The sequence below is a fragment of the Botryllus schlosseri genome, chromosome 9 (genome assembly GCF_051294905.1).
Source record: "Botryllus schlosseri isolate E-star chromosome 9, Bs_hap1, whole genome shotgun sequence".
Lineage (NCBI taxonomy): Eukaryota > Metazoa > Chordata > Ascidiacea > Stolidobranchia > Styelidae > Botryllus > Botryllus schlosseri.
Genome location: NC_137244.1, coordinates 20,508,910 through 20,527,270, shown reverse-complemented (window position 1 = coordinate 20,527,270; position 18,361 = coordinate 20,508,910). Strand labels below are relative to the sequence as shown.

At 41.8% G+C, this 18,361-nt stretch overlaps 3 protein-coding genes across 11 annotated transcripts in view; 2 read left to right on the top strand and 1 right to left on the bottom strand.

Annotated features, from left to right (window-relative positions):
• LOC145445955 (E3 ubiquitin-protein ligase rnf168-like) overlaps nt 1–18,361 on the top strand; it is a 306,333-nt gene that overhangs the window by 170,898 nt on the left and 117,074 nt on the right. The gene's annotated exons all lie outside the window — the stretch shown is intronic.
• Nucleotides 540–18,361, bottom strand: part of LOC145445941 (uncharacterized) — a 38,545-nt gene continuing 20,723 nt past the window's right edge. For 4 of the 8 annotated variants that reach the window (XM_080324098.1, XM_080324100.1, XM_080324103.1 and 1 more), the window contains 22 exons: nt 12,358–12,483; nt 11,866–12,110; nt 11,446–11,581; nt 11,027–11,167; nt 10,528–10,602; nt 9,760–9,958; nt 8,779–9,198; nt 8,453–8,578; nt 7,674–7,754; nt 7,221–7,280; nt 7,020–7,161; nt 6,572–6,654; nt 6,418–6,509; nt 6,060–6,220; nt 5,653–5,713; nt 5,416–5,567; nt 5,073–5,280; nt 4,401–4,542; nt 4,066–4,143; nt 3,806–3,973; nt 3,220–3,350; nt 540–2,205 (listed from right to left, as the gene is read on the bottom strand). In XM_080324098.1, coding sequence (XP_080180224.1) covers nt 1,983–2,205; nt 3,220–3,350; nt 3,806–3,973; nt 4,066–4,143; nt 4,401–4,542; nt 5,073–5,280; nt 5,416–5,567; nt 5,653–5,713; nt 6,060–6,220; nt 6,418–6,509; nt 6,572–6,654; nt 7,020–7,161; nt 7,221–7,280; nt 7,674–7,754; nt 8,453–8,578; nt 8,779–9,198; nt 9,760–9,958; nt 10,528–10,602; nt 11,027–11,167; nt 11,446–11,581; nt 11,866–12,110; nt 12,358–12,483 — 3,250 coding nt within the window. In that variant the 3' untranslated portion in view covers nt 540–1,982. The remainder of the gene's footprint in view (nt 2,206–3,219; nt 3,351–3,805; nt 3,974–4,065; nt 4,144–4,400; nt 4,543–5,072; nt 5,281–5,415; nt 5,568–5,652; nt 5,714–6,059; nt 6,221–6,417; nt 6,510–6,571; nt 6,655–7,019; nt 7,162–7,220; nt 7,281–7,673; nt 7,755–8,452; nt 8,579–8,778; nt 9,199–9,759; nt 9,959–10,527; nt 10,603–11,026; nt 11,168–11,445; nt 11,582–11,865; nt 12,111–12,357; nt 12,484–18,361) is intronic. The other 4 variants (XM_080324099.1, XM_080324105.1, XM_080324102.1 and 1 more) reach the window with 3 other exon arrangements.
• LOC145445958 (putative gamma-glutamylcyclotransferase CG2811) overlaps nt 17,477–18,361 on the top strand; it is a 112,368-nt gene continuing 111,483 nt past the window's right edge. The window contains exon 1 of one of the 2 annotated variants that reach the window (XM_080324127.1): nt 17,477–17,506. The gene's annotated coding sequence lies outside the window, so the exon portion shown is untranslated. The remainder of the gene's footprint in view (nt 17,507–18,361) is intronic. The other variant, XM_080324126.1, reaches the window with a different exon arrangement.

The following is an 18,361-nucleotide window of genomic DNA, read 5'->3' as shown; positions in this document are numbered from 1 at the left end:
TGACCGCACTTGGTCGCGACGAGATCCCCGTAGCTGTTCCTCACGTTGCGTAGTGTGAAGAATTGTGTGTCTCTGCAGCGGACGAAAATAATAGGACTTACATCGACACGATTCGTTGCTATTTGCAGAGACAGTTGCAACATTGATTTAACGTCGCAGTACGGTGAGAATGTGGGGGGAGCTCACTGTAGCAATGACTTGACGTCACATACTCATTATCGTGCGTTGAACACCAATAGCGTCACAATGCCCACGTCGAAAACTACGATAGGAACAATGCGCCCAAGTCCCCTGTACAACAAATTATGATCAAGGTGCTCTGATCTGCGCTTCGTCAGTCAGTCTCGCGTATACCCAAAGAACGAGTACATCAAATAGAAAATTCGATCTGCGGACAACGCACTGATCGCTTGACCGCTATTTTCACTACGGGTGTCAATGTCAGAAGTACCCAAACCTACAGCGGAACTCGATTTACGAGGTTAGCGTGTAAGTGACAGCCTACAATGCTACATAGACGCGACTATGACCGACGGGTATCAGCAAAATATACAGCAATTTATTGCATTCACTGATTCATACTTCATCTGTGAATGAGCGGACAAAAAGTAAATAACGAAAAATACACGGAGAAACGAATCATGGTTACATTGGAGGATCAAATAAAAGAAATTGAGAAGACAATAATGAAACACACTAAAAGCCCAGTTGAATCAATGGTATTGGATAAAACAATCAATACTCACGCATAACTGGACTGTTTCTCATCAAATAACTCTGCAAATATTCATATAAAAATACCCTACCTATGCCAGATTGGACATGCAATCACCAATTTGTCATAAATAGCGACACAGGTTCATCAAAGCTCGCCAAAGAAGCACCTAATTACAACATGATCGCATGAAAAATAATATCACAATTCAGACATGATAATACAATGTCCCAACGAAAAGACGCGTTTGACATAACAATACAAATGGAAAATTTCAGGAATGCGGATCGTTGAACTAAAAACAGGAACATTCGTTTAAAAAACAGTCGGTTCGAAGCACAAAATGATTGTAGGATTCAGATGCTCGGAAGCACCAACAAAATCAATCAGGTAAATATCTTTTACAATCACGCGAGAAAACAGGGATGCTCGTCTAATGTACCATCGCAGACGCGAAGCCGTGTAACATGAAGTACGACGTCGACGAATTAGGAATATACATCGTTGAGTATTTTACAAATATTATCTTAGTGGTAAGCGGAATGGTTGCAATATAAAAAAATTCAAAGCGACCAAAGACGTATGCGGGACACCGCTTTCTGCGAATGAAATATAACCATACGTAGTGCTGAAAATATTCGGTAAAACGATAAAGGGTTGCAGGTGATCGACTGATATCACACAAAAAAATTAATCTCCAAACCCAAGCCTAAAAAAAGTATTGTTATACCGACACGCTGTTCCGCCATAAAAATAGTAAATCATACCGTCATCAGGAATACAGTCGTGTGGTAAAGTCAAATATAGCTTACAATCCGAGTCCCCGGTGAAATTGAGAGACAATATTTTCGAGCACTGAAATTATACGCCCCTCTTCCACTAAGAGTCATACTATGAACGAGAATTAAATTTCGTTACTTTTTTCTTCATCTTGGAATCCTCGATTGGTCGTATCACAAGATCAAAAACATGCAGCACAAAGCCAACCACGTTAGCAAAAAGGAATTCCGCTGAGCCTTGATCAACACACAGTAAAAAAATCTAATCATCAGGCATCGAACTTGCAAAATTTCTTTGCGGTCTCGCAAAAGGTACGCATTTGAGCTTTCCGCATCATCCGTCCTGTTATGAAGTCATAATGAGTGATACAGTGATGCTCGAATCCAATCACCCAGGTACTCGATATCGCCTGCCTTAGTCCCAAGCAGGAAAATGTTGGTAGTGGAGCAGGACAGTTTTCGGAAAGGCGCAGCACAACTTCACACGGCTACACGATACACGCCGCGTTGTACTCTGGGTCCGGTCGCATCAACAGTGGCGGTTCCTCGTCCACCTGCACTGAAGACTCGTCGCTCACAGTCGGGCTGTACATTTCCCCATCCCTGCTTGCCGGGGGGACTGACGCGTTCATAGCGACGGCGCGCGCTACTGAACCCGCCTCCACTGCCAAGGCTGCTGCTAAATGCACGGTTGGTAACGACGCCTGATGTCTGGAAGAGAAAAGAAAATGTATTGTGTGACTAAAAATGATTTGGCAATCTCGGAATTTGATGTAGGTAGTGTAGGCAATGGAGCACTGGTTATGAACCGGGGTTCAAGCGAATTCCAAAGGTCTGCTGAGTCAGTCTCTAGGGTTTAGCGGGGATTAAGACACACACCACTCATACAGCAGAAGTTACACTGGTTTGCAGTAAATAAATCATGGTATATTGGCTTTATTCGTTTAACATTGTTGTTGGTGTACAGGTATTCATGTACCAGATGTGTAACCTGGTAGATTTTTGGCAAAAATTTTGGGTTTGCTAGGTTAGTAAAATTGAGAACCATTGCAATATTCTGTGGTATCAGCAGGAACTGCTTCAGATACTGCATTCTTATATACAGGACTACACAGTGGGGTGATTCAAATTTTTTGTCAGAGGGTTCTATCACTTAAGTCGTCTTTTTCAGTCAGTTTTTTAGACACGCCTCCTTTTATGACTGTGAAAAATTTCGCGCCCCCCCATCCCTTATCCTGATATCACAAAATGCAACCAGATTGCTAGCAGTCACAATGGATAGTTTGATGGCAAGGGAGATTATGCCTGTTGATATGAGAATTCTCAAATATGAAATTCGGACTATACACAGAGCAATACCTATGAATTTTTCAGTTGACCGCACAAGATTACGATACAACAAAAAGATAGGAAGGTGTCGAAATGACTAGGAGCAGTCTTTCAATCAGACACCCGCCCACATCCATTCAACACAACTACCAATATGTATAGCGCATGGTTCATGAAGAGATGAGGGAAAATCCTACCAAACTTATCCGATCCACAGATGGAAAGTATCGTGCCGGTCTTGTTAAGTTATCAATCTGCGGCCTGATTCAGAGAATTGAAAAGAATCGGAAGCACCAAACACTCATATGCAATTAATAAACAAGCAATCAGCAAGCATGGTTACAGCCCGGTCAAGTGACACCGTGTCGTCCGTCCCGCCAGGTCACCGATACCTACCCAGACTTCGCCAATAGTTTTCCGATAGCGGCCACCTTCTGGTGTTTCATTTTCTCTTCGGCCGGAGAAAGCTCCACGTTCTCATACTCGACGTAGCGCTCGGGTATCTCAACTTTATCGGGCGCGATAAGCTGCAAAGGCAACCGCATGCGGCAAGCAGAAGTGACAGGCAGAGACAGGAAACAACCGTTTGACGGAAATGTTTCGTTCAAACGGCGGGTTAGTGGTGTTCAGGTGGCGAACATTCCGTTATGGAAAATTTTGCAATTTTTTACAAAATGATCAATTCGTTTACGAGTAAATCAGTAATACAAGCTGCTCTTTGTAGTCGAAAGGCTTTCACACAATTACACATAAACCAGACAACATACGATCAATGTATAAACACAATTGAGACAGTGACATATTGCAGTGATTAATAAAAGCAGAGAGTTAATCATGTATTCGATTCGCAAAACCACAAAACGTATTCACACGGAATGGATGTACAGAATCAAATGTCGATGACACCGAATGGTTGCGATGATATAATGGATTTCAGCATAATCTCTCAACGCCGCTGAAAGCAGAATGAAGGATTATGTACCTGATGTGTTAAATTAACGTCGACGTGGATTTCATCCGATTCGACATCATCTTCTCTTTGAACGTCTGCTTTTGACGATTCCTGACCGGCGTCGTTAGTCAGGTTATTGTAAAAATGAGAGTCTTTCGAGTACAGGCCGCTGGGCACGCGTTTCTCTTTTCCCGTAACCTACAAGTACGGAAGCCGAGTTATTAGACATGATGTCTATGTTTGGTAAAGATAATTTATATAAGATGCCAGTAACGGAGTTTGCGGCGTACCTGACGTTCCAGATCATCGATATCGAAATCCATTTGGTTCTGCGCCTCGATTCTGTCGCGTTTTGCCCGTTGCAATACCTGGAAATGAAACGATATGTTTCGAACGGTCTTCACAAATGCACAAACTGGAATTGAGTATTACTCGGAGTTGGTCAGTAACCAAATACTTATACGTTTTTGGAGCACTCAAGGCATGTTTTTGACTACTTCCACTTCTACCAAGCAGTATTCAAGACAAAACGACATAGTTTTTAAACCTTGGATTTTGTCACGTGAAAAATAGTTTTGGGGTATGTTTGCATAACTTTGAACTACTGTGAACGCTTCTGTATTACCTTGGGCATTCTGTGATGCTTCAATGCCATTTGGACATCGATTCCGACTTTCATGTGCGATCTCGCCGGCAAGGTCATTCCGCCTTGATTCGGATATCGCCGAGGAGAATCGTTCCCCGACATTAGGTTGTTACGACGGTTTCTGCAATGATGCAAAACATTCGTTAAATCAGTGCTTCTTCCTTTATCCTGCCGCAAAATTCTGCTCCCTTCACACTACGTGTTGTGTTATTTATCGAGAGCCCCGAAACTTTGACTGGTCATCAAAAGCATGTTGCACAAGCCTACGAAATTCATGTTCAACTGCATTTTCTGTAAGGTAGCAAGCTACACGCAGAAAGACAAAATTAATTTCGACGATTGTGTGACAGGCAGCATTTTCTTTTTAGCTGTAAAAAGGTTACATATTTAAACTCGACTCGTCATCAAATCACTTGAGCACTAGATTTTGCAGAGCACAAACGTAATAAGTGTTGCGATATGCACTGTGCAGGTCGTGTTGAAAGAAATGCATAGTAAACGCTATTGATGAAATTGGTCTCGTATCAAGGTTGGAAAAGTTAGGCGCAACGCAAATCAAGACTGTATAGGAACTAATGTGCGTTACTCCATGATGAAAATGAAGCCATACCCGAAATCCAAAATTAAGCTTGGGTATCTCATGTGCCTTACCGAAGAATTTCCTTCTGGAGCCTCTTCATATCTTTCGCTTCCTTTTCGGAGCTCTGATTCCCGTACTGGCTGTTGAAAAGTCGCTCCGACGCCGATTTGGTTCGCTGCAAGGTAGCCGTCGATGACGCAATGCTCGAAATGGACCTGGCCGATGTGGGACGGGCCAAACTCTCTGCTGTAACGCTGTCAACGCTCGTGGACCGCGGCACTGGTCAAAGTAGAGGGTGGCAATTAGAATTATGCAAGAAATGGGAAGAGGTGGGCAATACCTAGTAGGCTACATTGCAACCGCATTAAAAACGATTTTTCATGCCAATACGACATAACAGTAACATTTATTCACCTCCTCTGCCAGGCAAGGTGTAAAATTTCTTGACAGGGGTGGCATTCGGGGTGCCGCCACTCGATGAGCTGCTGTGCCGCGGATAGTTATGAGCCGACCGGCGTTCCATCGATGTTCTTTTGACATCCCTCGGAGACCTGAAGAAAAAAATGCTGAAATAACGGGATTCGAAAGGTGCAAAAACCTCTTTTATTTTGATAATAGATATGATATTAGATAATACTATCAAAACATTACCTTCCGTTTGCAGATAACGTGCTAGGAGGAGACGTAGGAGATACCAATAGGCTTTCTTGGTCTGTAAAGTAAAATATGAATGTAATTGAAGACACTCTAATCTTTTGCCAACACCAAACAAACAACACCAGGATGTTTCGACTACAGATACGATATTTTCAATTCAATATCATTCAAAGTTCCACTTGAAACCAGGTTAAAACCCGATCAAAGTTTTAAAATCATCCTATCACCACAAAAAATTAAAATATTGTCACAAACCTCCCTAGTAGAGTGTCTGGCAGCTTATTGAGCAATAAATATTTCAAAACATGAGGTCACAACAAGTAAAAGAAATCTACATGCAAAATATGGTGACAAGTAGATGAGACATTGCATGTACCACCGCACCAATGCAGGTTAATTACCTCTGTTTGCGATGATATCGTCAAGTTTATCGGAGATGGCAGACTTCAGGTTATTAATGCCTTCGAGTATGAATTCGACTCTCCCTAATTCCCACTCCAATTTCCTTTTCGTATCCTTGTCTTGTCTGGTAGCAGTGTTGTACACGTCGTCAGACAGGGCTCTGTCACGCAAACACATTTTCAGGCACAAGGAAACATAGAGGAAGATGCGTTCAATGCATTACGGGGAGATACTTCAACATGTTTTGGCAACCGTCTCTCAATCGTCATTCTGGATACGCGCATATTCTCATATATGCTGCCGTTGTTCTGATCACATAGTTGAACAACATTTGTCGAATAAGTATCTATTTCATACCGAATATTCTTCAACTCTTCGAATACGTTTGACTTCAACCTTCTGATCTCAACTTCGAAACCACCGGCATTGCGTTTCATCTCATCAAGTTTCTGAAAACACAAGCGCAGTTCAAGGACGTCACAGTTGGAAATTTGTTAGAAAAGAAAACCACCTCGGTTGCGTTAGCAAGCTGAGCTTTGACAGTTCCCAGTTGCTGCTCGAGGCGATGTATGCCTGAATCTCCGGGGCTGGAGCCTGTCAGAAAGAAGTCGGAGCTTAGATTCAGATACATTCTGACAAGTGAAGTGCGGACACCAATAGCGCAATCATTGAGTACCGTATAGCTACTGGCAATTTAGTATTAAATACTTGGTGTTAACATTTTACAAGTCAAGAGATTCATGTAAATACAAGTCTGAAGTGTACCGACAGACATTACACACAGGCGAAATAACTTTCAAAAGGTGCATGCACCATGCATTTGAATCATTGTAGTTAGAGCCTGGCTTCAAAAGTACTATTTCAACATGTAAATTGTACACGGGTATGACATACTCGGAGTGCGTTGGAAACCAGGCGGGCTAATCCAGACAGCGTTTCAATATGACAAATATCTTCACCTGATGAGTATCGGGTCTGCCGTTTCGAGCGAGCTATAGATAAATCGGCTGTCAATCTTTCTTTCTCCGAGAGACTGCTGTTGACATCGTCGCATAGTTGCTGAAACTTATTCTCCAGTTGCGTCAATTTCTTCAATTTGGCCTAAACGTAAGTTACCAACAGTTAGCGCTGAGTCGAATAGCGACAACAATCTGTTTTACCTCAATGTCTCTGTCGTTGGCAACGTGGCGAGTCGCGTTCCTTGGAATATTATCGCTCGACTGTAATAACAATATATGTTACAATATAACAATATATGTTTCAATTTATCATGACACGGATACGGATGAATGATGACAAAATATAGATTTTAAAATGGATGAAGACTTTCTTAGAATATCCGGTATGTAGATATTTTTAAGGGGGTAGCACCTGTTTTAAGGTGGAGTATCATATGGAAATGTTAACTCATAATTCTTTAGATACAGCTCGCCCCACACCATGACAACATGAACACAACGAATATATCATGACATCATCATTCGAGTGTCGCTAATTGTGAACGTGGGCGGCGGAAACAAAATTCTTTTCACACTTCAAATCATTTGATGACACTCGAGATAGAAACGGACAGTGACGACATAATTCGACTCAACAAGCCACTCCTCCGTTACCTTTAATGGCGTCTGTCTTTGAGGCGGAGGCAGCTGCGACTGGGGCGATTTCGCAGACAGAACAAAACCGCGCAATTGACCCTGGAATAAAATTGAATAGGCTTACTAAGTCATGTGTGAATGAGACTAAACGACGTACTCCCTGACCTCATGAATTCAACAAAACTAAACACAAACTAGTCAGCAGTAATATTCCAGTAACAATCGCATAGTATAGTAAAGGATGGTGTCTAAATATTGAATGTTGAATAATAACTATCATTCAAATGTTTACTACAGGTTAAAAATATTTTGAAAAAGAACAGAAAGCAGCATAACAAATCACTCATTTTCAAACCGCAAACCATAATACATTCAAAACAAGAATCGATCCCTAATTCCAAAACTATACAGCACTGGATTTTCAGCGAAGAATACAAAAAATATATCAATAACCCTTCCTAGTTTCGTTGAATCAAGGATATTGAATCTTCTGTTTTGATACAATATAATTCTGTGGGCTACATTACGATTGGTAACAAAAATAACACGAGTAACCAATAGTGGGATCTTAAAAAGCCTGGGCACTAATGTGGAGTAACCACCAGAGACAGAGAGAGAGAGAAGTCTCTCGGATGTGCGATTTCACAAACTCGGCAGGCTGCTGCTGTTCCCTGATTCGAAACCGGAGTGAATTTATTTCGGATAGGGCTAGTATTTTTACTTGAAATAACACTGTCTTGTCCGATTGTCTCACTTAATTTTCAAAATAGATAGAGCACGTCCAAAAATTATCATACCGTGTTCACATGCTTCACTTCGATGCTGCCACCGGGACTTGTGGGTGAATATGGCAACGCGTGCGGGCGGTGAGCAGCCGGATTAGGCGATAGAGTGCTGCTAGGCGGCGTGTCGTACCGGAAAACCTATTTGGGGGAAAAAAATTATTAACCACCGCTGATGATAAAGTGCATTGCAGCGGGTGACAATCAGATCACTTTTAAAATCTTTTCGACCTGTAGTTTCGAAATGTCTTGGAAATCACTACTTCTATTTGTAACTGACTAGAAATTTATGGCATTATTTCTACTTGTACTTGAGCAGCAAGGCCGACAACTACAATTACCTGGCCTTGTCCGTTACGATTACTTCTGGCAGAAGATTCGTTCGATATCGGCGAAAACACATCGTTAGGCGAAACCGCAGATCTTGGAATCGCACGTCTCGGAGTGCCACCGTTGCTGCTGTTAGTAGATTTTCCGGACTGAGGCCTATGCTGTCTCGGGGCGCGAAACGCTCGGTTTTCCTTGGACTGCGCTTCTCTGAAGCTCGCCAGATACTGCTGCTGGAAATCGTCGTCGTTCTGGTGGATATAGTCCGATTTGGCGCGTTTCGTCCGGTCGAAATTGTTTCCGTTTGGCGCCTGCCTGGGTGACACCGGGCTGCCGTACTGATCCACCGCGACGATGTTTCCCGCACTTTTTGACGATGTCATCCTGTTTGCTGATCCGGAACGGCGTTGCTGGCGATTGGAATTGCGGACGTTCTGAACCGGAAACGGCTTCATGTTGAATATAGCAAAAACTTCATATAGTGAAATGATTGACTAAAAGCGAACCCAGCAATACAAAGCAATGAATCATAAGGTGCCGAGTCACAAGTCAATTTTAATTTTATGGTTTTGACTCGAGTCAAGTCTGAGACAAAGTCAGGGAGTGATGAGTAGAGTCTGAGTCGTAGTGTAAAGACACTGTCAGGGGTAGATGTCAGCCACTAGTAGATAATTGTAGAGAACATTGCAGGCCTATATCTTTCCAATTCTCTACTAGCAGCTGATGATATTCAGTTATATTTTAATATGAACATACTATCCAAATGTATATTGTAGTTCTCTACCTCCATGAAGGTCTAAAATTATTTCCTAAATTTCAAATATGATTCACCATATTACCGACGTTCACTACTGATGAATGCCGATGAAAAAGCTTTCAGTGAATAAATTACCGATATGAAGGTCTCGTTTTGTGTAATTCTAAAGTACTGTACCACGAATGGATTCATATTGACACATTGGCGGCAACCGTATCATATTTGCCAATCGTTTTACCTCTGAAGATATCGGCCTGGGCAATGTTCGGGCCGCAGGATGGTGATTGGGGGTCCTGTTCATGGTTTGTATCGGCGGCATGCTGATCGTGCTCGAAGCGACCTCCATGGGATCCATATATTCATTGTAAGTGCGAGCCCTGTATCGTCTGCTCGAGGGAGGGCCGGACTTTGGGGTTCCGCGGTTACCCATTGCAGTGCTGTGAACAGCAGTTAATTTTACAAATAACACACACATTGTTATGGAGTACTTTTGGGTTGCTCCAAGAACGCCTGGGCCAACAAAGTTTACCGACAACAGTTACCAAACAGTCACAGTGCATGAAGTTGCATCGGTTGATTTCAAGAACGGATTGTAATATAAATTCAGTAGTTGACAGCTGACATGATTTCGTCAGGATACAGCAAAGCACAGAAATAAGCAGGTTAACATGCAGGTAATTTGGACACTCAGAAACTTGAGAATAACATAGATCCCACATGAATGTACAGTTACAGCTTACAGGAACAAAGAATTCGGACTACTATCAAAAATTGCAGATTGCACAACCTGCACGTGAAGACACAAACAAATTAACACAACATTTGGCCACTTTTTTGTCAAAAAACAATACAACATCAAGACAACGGTGATGCATTTTAGCACTTTGCGGTAGATATCAAGGTACCTTAGATATGTAATTACGGATTCCGGCACTCTGGAGCTTATAAGCATTAAAAACAAAGGCATTGACTTAAAAAATAGCAATGCAATTCAAAAAAAGATTACTTTTTTCTTGGGTATTGTTGGCTGACCGAGCTGAATTCGCTTGCCGAGTCGAAATTGGTAGGAGGTTGTTGAATTCTGCGAATCAACAAAAAATCCCATGAAACTAAGCTTGTGTTTCCAATAAGAAAAAAATGAATAATACAGGACACAAATATACCAGATAATAAATTTAAACATTATTTGAAGGCAGATATCAGCATCGACTCATCACATAAAATGATCTTCACAGCCATGCATACCTCATTGATGGAAATGTTTCACTACCCACAAGCCAGATGACAACGCCATTAACATTAATGACAAATCCAAATATAGCCAAATATTTACGAGTGATCATTGAGCCATCAAGCCCTTTTTTACATCGTATTTATTTCACATTACAAGATATACATATAAAATCACACTATCAGGCTCTTCTCACAGCTATTAGCCCAAACCACGCTACGACTGTAGAATGAGAAAGCAAAGCCCGTTTAGAAATGTTAACCACAAACCATACCTTTGCGGTGAATTCATGGTGCTGCCTGATTGCTGTTTCAGTTTTTGATTTACAACCCAGTTATGAAGCTTCACGTATGAGTTTTGACGCTGTATTTTCTTCTGTTCTTCTGTAGTTAATGGTCGTTGCGCGTGGGGGTTGCTGCAACGTAACAGCGCGTGTTATTTCACACCTTTCACCGTAACACGAGTCCACAGGTAACACGTAGCGCAATACTATGTTATCAACAGATCAAACATGAGGCCATACAAAGCTAATTTGCAAGGACGGGTTTGTGTGTAAAGTAAATATGATTACGCTATCAAAATTACCGATTAGGCAGTTATCAGTTGTCTATCCCCACCGTGACCCGAATACTACAGAGTAAAACATCTACTGAAATGGGTATTATCTTGAAAGTGATAGTGTAATTCCATTACCTGTTATCAGTAGCTCCCGACGTGTCCGAGAAGTATGCGGATTCCCCATTCTCTCTGCGAGCCTGCTTATGCTGAGGATATGGCTGCACGTTCGGCACCGTGGGCCCATGATATGGAGGCACGACATGCCTCGGATCTAAAAATAACGTAATCCATTTTGGACATTGATTGAGCATGGGATATTTAACAGGTAATCACGAGATTACAATGAAACATTCATTAAAATGCTTGCATAACGCAGGCGCAGACAAGATATGTCCGATATTCGAATGATTTGCAACAAATCTGGCACTCATTTTTATCGTGATAACCTTACTGTATATAAGCTCAATAAACTGACTGCACAGATAAAAATCTGTAAAACACGATTATAGACTGGGTGACAAAATAGATTCTCAAAAGACTGATTTCAAACGTTACCTTGTGCGGATCTCCTGTGCTGGTTATTGGCAGAATGGGGGCTCTGTGTTTGTGAAGGTGGCGCTCGCTGTTGCGTATCCTCCCTGTGTTTTGGGGTCCGCGCTTTTTCCGGAGACGCATCCATTCGTTGAGGACTCTTCGAACTCTTATCGGTTCTATTATTGTTCAACGTGCCGTTTTGAGTGGCAGCTTTCGGGACTGTGCTCTTTTTTTCATTCTTTTCGCGCTCCTTTGCTTTAGAATCACTAAACAGGGGGAAAGGCGCACTCATAATGGGTAGGTATGTGCAGAAAAATCAAACCAAAATTGAGGGAGAAGTTTTTTCAGTCCAAGGTTAAGCCTCGGCAGCAATGTTATATCATAAGTGTACACTTTTATACTAACATATATCCTAGTAGCTAGAACAAATAAGAATAAAACGACGGCACGGTGCTCAAGAGCTGACGACTGTAAATGCAATAAATAACTCTCACAGCCAATAAAGTATCTCACTTCAAAGGCATGGAATGTGAAGTCTTTGGTTGAACGTGATTGAAACCGAATTCGCTATCGCTGTCCTCCTGAGCCTTCGCTTTGGCCGCTTCCTTCTTCTTAGCTTTTGCGCTGTCACTGCTCTTGCTGAAATACAACGGCAACCGTAAAGAATCAGATAGTGTGAATGCAGTTAAAATTGCAAATATTGCGCTGCAGCAGACCCGACGCATACAAATGCAAACAAACTATGGCATGATTGTACAAGAAATAAGGTAAATATACGACTAGTGTTAAGGAAGAATGTGCTGTATCGTGACAAAACAGAATTTGATGCCAAGGTGGTGTGATAGGCTAGTGTTAAAATTTGGAAACAAGCCTCACACCTTCTGTAACTTGCCGGAAGAATGACATTATGAACCTGTGCACCACCATTGAATGGTGGTCTAACCAAGGGCACTGAATGAATTGGTCAAAGATGACAAAAAATTCCGTTATATTGACGATGTACAATGGCGTTGAATATCAAAGATGATGCCAAACCAAAATATCCAGAATTCCATACAATTTGGGGTGCTTACTTGCTGGGTACATAACACATAGAATTTGAAAATCCTCAAACCTATCTTTTGCATTCATGAGCCTACTTCAAAACTCCGCCTCATTGGGGTATATACTGTTTCGTGGACGCCAACCACATGGTTTGATTACAATTTTATGAACAAGGAACATCAAGAAAAGGCAAGCTATGTCTTTTTCTTCAAAACGCAACTCCTGTCAAAGATGCAATGTTAGATCACAGGCTAAGCCTCAATTGAAACAATCCACGATCCCAGCTCTATTACGCGGTCTTACCTATAGCTCTAAAATCGAAATCCGATTCCCATCAATGACCCGGAAAATCCTACCTAAGAGACCTTCCTCCGCCTTTATTTATTTGAAGTGAAACAAGTGCACCGATATATTCTCAAATCAACCCTGTCCATTCACTAACTTCTCAAGTAATTAGCTATTTTACAACAGAATAGATCAGATAACATCAAGTAGTACAAAGGGCAAATGGCCCAAATTTTACAGCGAGACAACGAGGTGGCTCCCAGGCCAACTTGTAAGAACAACATCCCGTACCCTCAACTAGGTTAGGTAAGTGTTGCAAAGGAACATAACTAAGCATAGTATATGGAAGCTATCTAATATATCGTCTGCGGTGTTGCTCTGTAAGATCACAAAAAATATATGTTTGAAATATTTGTTGCAGAGTTCAATTCTGCTACTTTCTGATTGATTCTCAAGTCATTTTGCGATTTTCGATCTATGTTCTGGTTGTAACAGATTTGGATTTATGATTGTTACGAATTAGGATATGTGTATGGTATTCATATTATTTGAAATTCCAGTTGAACTTTGTAAAAATTTGATGTGCAATTGATGGGCTTGGATTTGGAAATGATATCAATTTAAGTCAGATTGAGATTTGAAAACCGTAAAACTCTGATCATCTGTGCAATGACAGACACAATTACCTTGAACGAAAATTAATATCCCATACAAGGCGTGAAACTCTTGTCTTTGTGGAACACTTTTTATCAGCACTGCTGAAGTGCTTCTTTAGTGAATGTGATTGTTTTATCGCAATGTATAAAATACTATATTGGTCAGTTCCAGCTTGGTATTCAAGATTCCAAAGCAGGACTAGGGACTAGGGAGAGTCAATATCCAAAACATTTATTACTATTAGCTAAACCACACCATGCAACAAACCGACTGCTTGATCACGACCACGACTGAGATCCCTCGCAAATAAGAACAGGCCAAGAAAAGTAATTCCCCCAGGTGTGCCGTGTATACAGACGCAGCAGATGTGATAATAGTTAGCGACCGCGATATGATACTTGGTTTGGTGTGTAAATAGGCTGGCGCGCCAGTAGCGGTTGATAAAGAAAATCTGTACTTGGCGGCATAAGTGAGAATTCAATGAGGTATCTTGTCACGCGTCGCTGAAACTTCCATACTAATTGTGTGCTGCTTTGTATAACTAAAGGCGCTATGGTTGATCTACGCGGGGTGAAAAGCATCGATACAGTTAACACAGGCCATGTTTTCGACGACAGAGTATAAAAACGAAGCAGATTTGCGCGCAACCCGTTTTGAAGTGAATCCGCGTAAAAAACGGGTAAACAAAGCACTTTTAAATTAATTCGATTGCAACGTTTGAAGAGAGTAGTAATGATCTTAAAGGGGCATCTTTCCCGAATCAAAGAATAAGCGATCCCAGCGTGCCGTGTAATCTCAAGCGCCGATTCAAGTGGATACTGCACGCCATTAGGAGGAAAAGTAACCCGCCGATCCAGGCTAAATCAAGTCTTGCTATCGCCAACGTCCAGCGCGGCCTGCTGCAATGCAGAACCCAGTTCCAGTTTAAGTAGCCACTCACGCGTCTAGTAGGCGTGAGTCGCGCGACATGTTGACAAAATATTATTGTTACGTACTGAGAAACTCTTTTGAGAATTGGTCGCTGTGAGAGATTAATTAGCAGGAAAAGACACGCACGGTCTACTATACCTACTAACTGATATCAAATCACTGCGGCGATCATAATATACCATTTGAGTTTGCGGACAATCAGAAATGGAGTTCATTGGTCAATGGTCATTCGCCGATGCAAAGTTGTGCGGTCCAAGGTTACGAGATCACACGGAAATAAAATAGCCATTCAGCCTTGATCGAGTGGAAATTCGAGGCTAAGCGCCGACTAAAACCCATCGAATTCAAGCTGTGATCACTATCGAGTTGCGGTTACAGAAATCCTATCTTGTAACCGTCAACGTAAGGCTAAAATACTACGCAAGGACCCGCACGCAATTTGTCCAATCATAATGCAGACTTTCTTGGCCATAACAAAACAAAACATCAGGTAATTCGCTTGAACTATAAATTGACAAATACATGCTGTTGTAAGACGCATTTAGTCACGCGCGTTGTCAACGGCTGTTGATATTCGCGTGTCAATTACTTACGGACTATATCGGCGTAATGCTTCGGCATTATAACATGTAGGCTAGGTAATGCAGAAATTATATCCCTAGTACTCATATTCGAAGACGACACTTTGAGGCCACACCTGTTCACACCGAGGTGACCGTGCGGTTCAACATAAAGAGATAACAGCGGACGCGGCCTACACTTGAAAAATTGAAACAGACCACCGTCGCTGTCATGAGAAATAAAAAATACAACTGGCTGCTACGATTTGACGCGGCGAACGCAGATAGTCTGAGTCTACAGAGACGGACGGGGAAGGTTAAGTTTGGCAGATAACGCAAACCCGCGACCCGTTCCAATGACATATACATAACTTTTGAACTGACGCCCGTGACTGTTAGATAAGACATTCGAAAATATACCTAGAAACGGTCGGGTCGTTGAGAGTACATATGACGAGAAACGAAATTACCAAAAACTGGGTCAAACGAGTTTAAAAACATACACCCTAACGACAAAAATATTGGTCAAATGGATAGTAATAAAATGTAAAATAGTCGATGAGAGGCATAACTGTAATGTCACTATTGCTGCTATCTCCTGCCAACTAATGTACGGTTCGGCACACTAGAATATATCCAGGTTTAATGAAGTTACGTTACTAAACATAAGCTGGTGCTGACCGATTTTAAATACTGTGACACGCAGCGTAAAGCATCCCTCGCGATCCGTAGTCCTTTCAAAGCAATCACCCACCTCAAAACTAGAAAGTCGATATTTTCCCCAATTAAGATTCCGCAGGGCATTACACACGAAACAGCCAGCTGAGTCCGACACTCACTGAGCCATCACGGCAGATTATGCCCACTCCACAGTACTATTTTCGGAAACGACAGTATGCACCTATATGCTGTCCATGTCCTGTGGAAGTATATACTCACCGGAAACGTAGTTTCGACAACTTCACCAACATTTTGCAAATCTGCTAACAGTACAGGCCCTCGAAAGAAATGGTAGTCCTTACTGTATACTGCCAGATATCTTAACTATAATACAGTATTCCATAGGTTTAGTATAAAATAACTGATCTGAAAGAAATGAAGATGCACATATTTTAGAGCAAAATATACTCGGATATTTGCTCCTAAGAGTGACGTAACACTTGTAGTGCGATCCCTTGAAGCGAATGACAAAGTCGAGTCACACTATCGCGGTGTCCGTAATTTTAAAATTAACATGTACATAACTATCAGGTTCAAGTTAAGTTTAAACAATTGTCTCCTGAATTCACGTCACACTGTTGTTAACATCCATTATTCATATTGCAGTTTAGTTGCCGAGAGAGGGCATCGCGCACACTTCAAAGAGTAAGATGCACCAATAGCAGTTAAGTGTGAAGGCTTTCATCGGCCGTTAACTACGCAACGGCTTGTTTCACACAGATTGATATGAACCTTGAAAATTGCATGGAGTTTGACATGGTTGTGCTTTTTATTTGTGCTCCTTCCCTTAAAACTTATCGTCATGCGTATCCAACTATCGATATACTACCACAATGGACGAGAATAGGAGTGTAGCCAGAAGCGACGGAAGACGGCATCATGTGACGTGTTAAACGTGTGTTGCGTCACAATATAACATATATATGATGTCGTTTTAGTGTTGAAAAACTCTCGCCCCTTCCAATTTTCATTCTTTCTGCACCTCTGGATAACATAGTTTACTTCCTGGATTCCAAGGGGTAGATATCTTTAAAATATTGCGGAAATAGTGGATCATGAATTACATAATACATAAATACATAAAGTATAAAGTCGGATGACGGATAGTAAGCATTTGACCTTACTCGCGATGGCGCTACTTACTTCACTGGCGGAATTAGTCGCAGCAGTTAACCGACAATTAATATGTTTGCTTTCCCAAACGAGGGATCTCGAAGGAATTACCGAACACGATTCTCTATTGATTTACATGCCCTCGGCTCGGTGAAGGTATTAGTAAACAAGCGACGCGAATTCAGAAGACTGACATGACCTTGTGTCTAGCTTAAAAGGTTACTATATCAACACTTGTGTTGCTGCAGGATGCTGCGGCATCTCATCGGGATACTTTTTAATGAAAGTCTATTTGTTACGGTGCTATGTAATTGCCGAGTTGCTAAGTCATTGGAGAATTTGGTTGTATTTAGGTACCAGTAATCTGGATAATGAGAACGAGAGCGAAAGAGAGAGTACAGCCATTATCCTCTGCACGACTGCACCAGGCACAGTGCCCACTACCCATACTATACGGCTGTATTCCCACAGAATGACATAGTCATCTAAATAGTGGGACTTTCGTTTGATCTCCTGTAATCGTCCTGCTTCTGCCGGCTTGGTAGCTACAAGCACACCGCAGAAGGCGTATGCGATACTGAGCAATCTACCAATAGTATTTACATGCCCGCGGCGTTACTATCCAATATCAAAACAAATGCTATTTGTAAGGCATGTCGCAGATGAACGCAGGTCACGTGCATTTCCGAAACGACAACTATTGACGCGTTGGCGGAAGAACAGAGAGGATGACCAAAGTTAATTGGAACGCTGCAGAAATTGACCAATATTGAGTTGTTTTTACGAGGATATTAGTAAAGAGAGGTTTAAAGTCCCACTTGGACTTACCACTACGATATCATGCATAAGTTAGGTTAAAGTCAGAACATTCATACGATGGAATGTACGGATTATGACCAGGCTTGCAAGTAGATCACTCGAAACTGACATGTAGTCCAGCATAGTCGTTACGTTACGCCGTTAAAGTTCACCGAGATAAAAATACACACACTGAGCTTCAACTTCGATTTAGTATTTGCACTGACTATAGAACACAGCCTGTTATCCATCACCTCACATATACTATGTAAGCCGTGCTCGGACAACAACGGATCTACATCAGTGATAGGCCAAGCTGAGGACTCGGAAAGTCACAAAAACCACATCCCGACAGTGAGCTAATGAGTAATTAACATGGCAACCATTAAGATCCAGCTTTCCGGGTAACC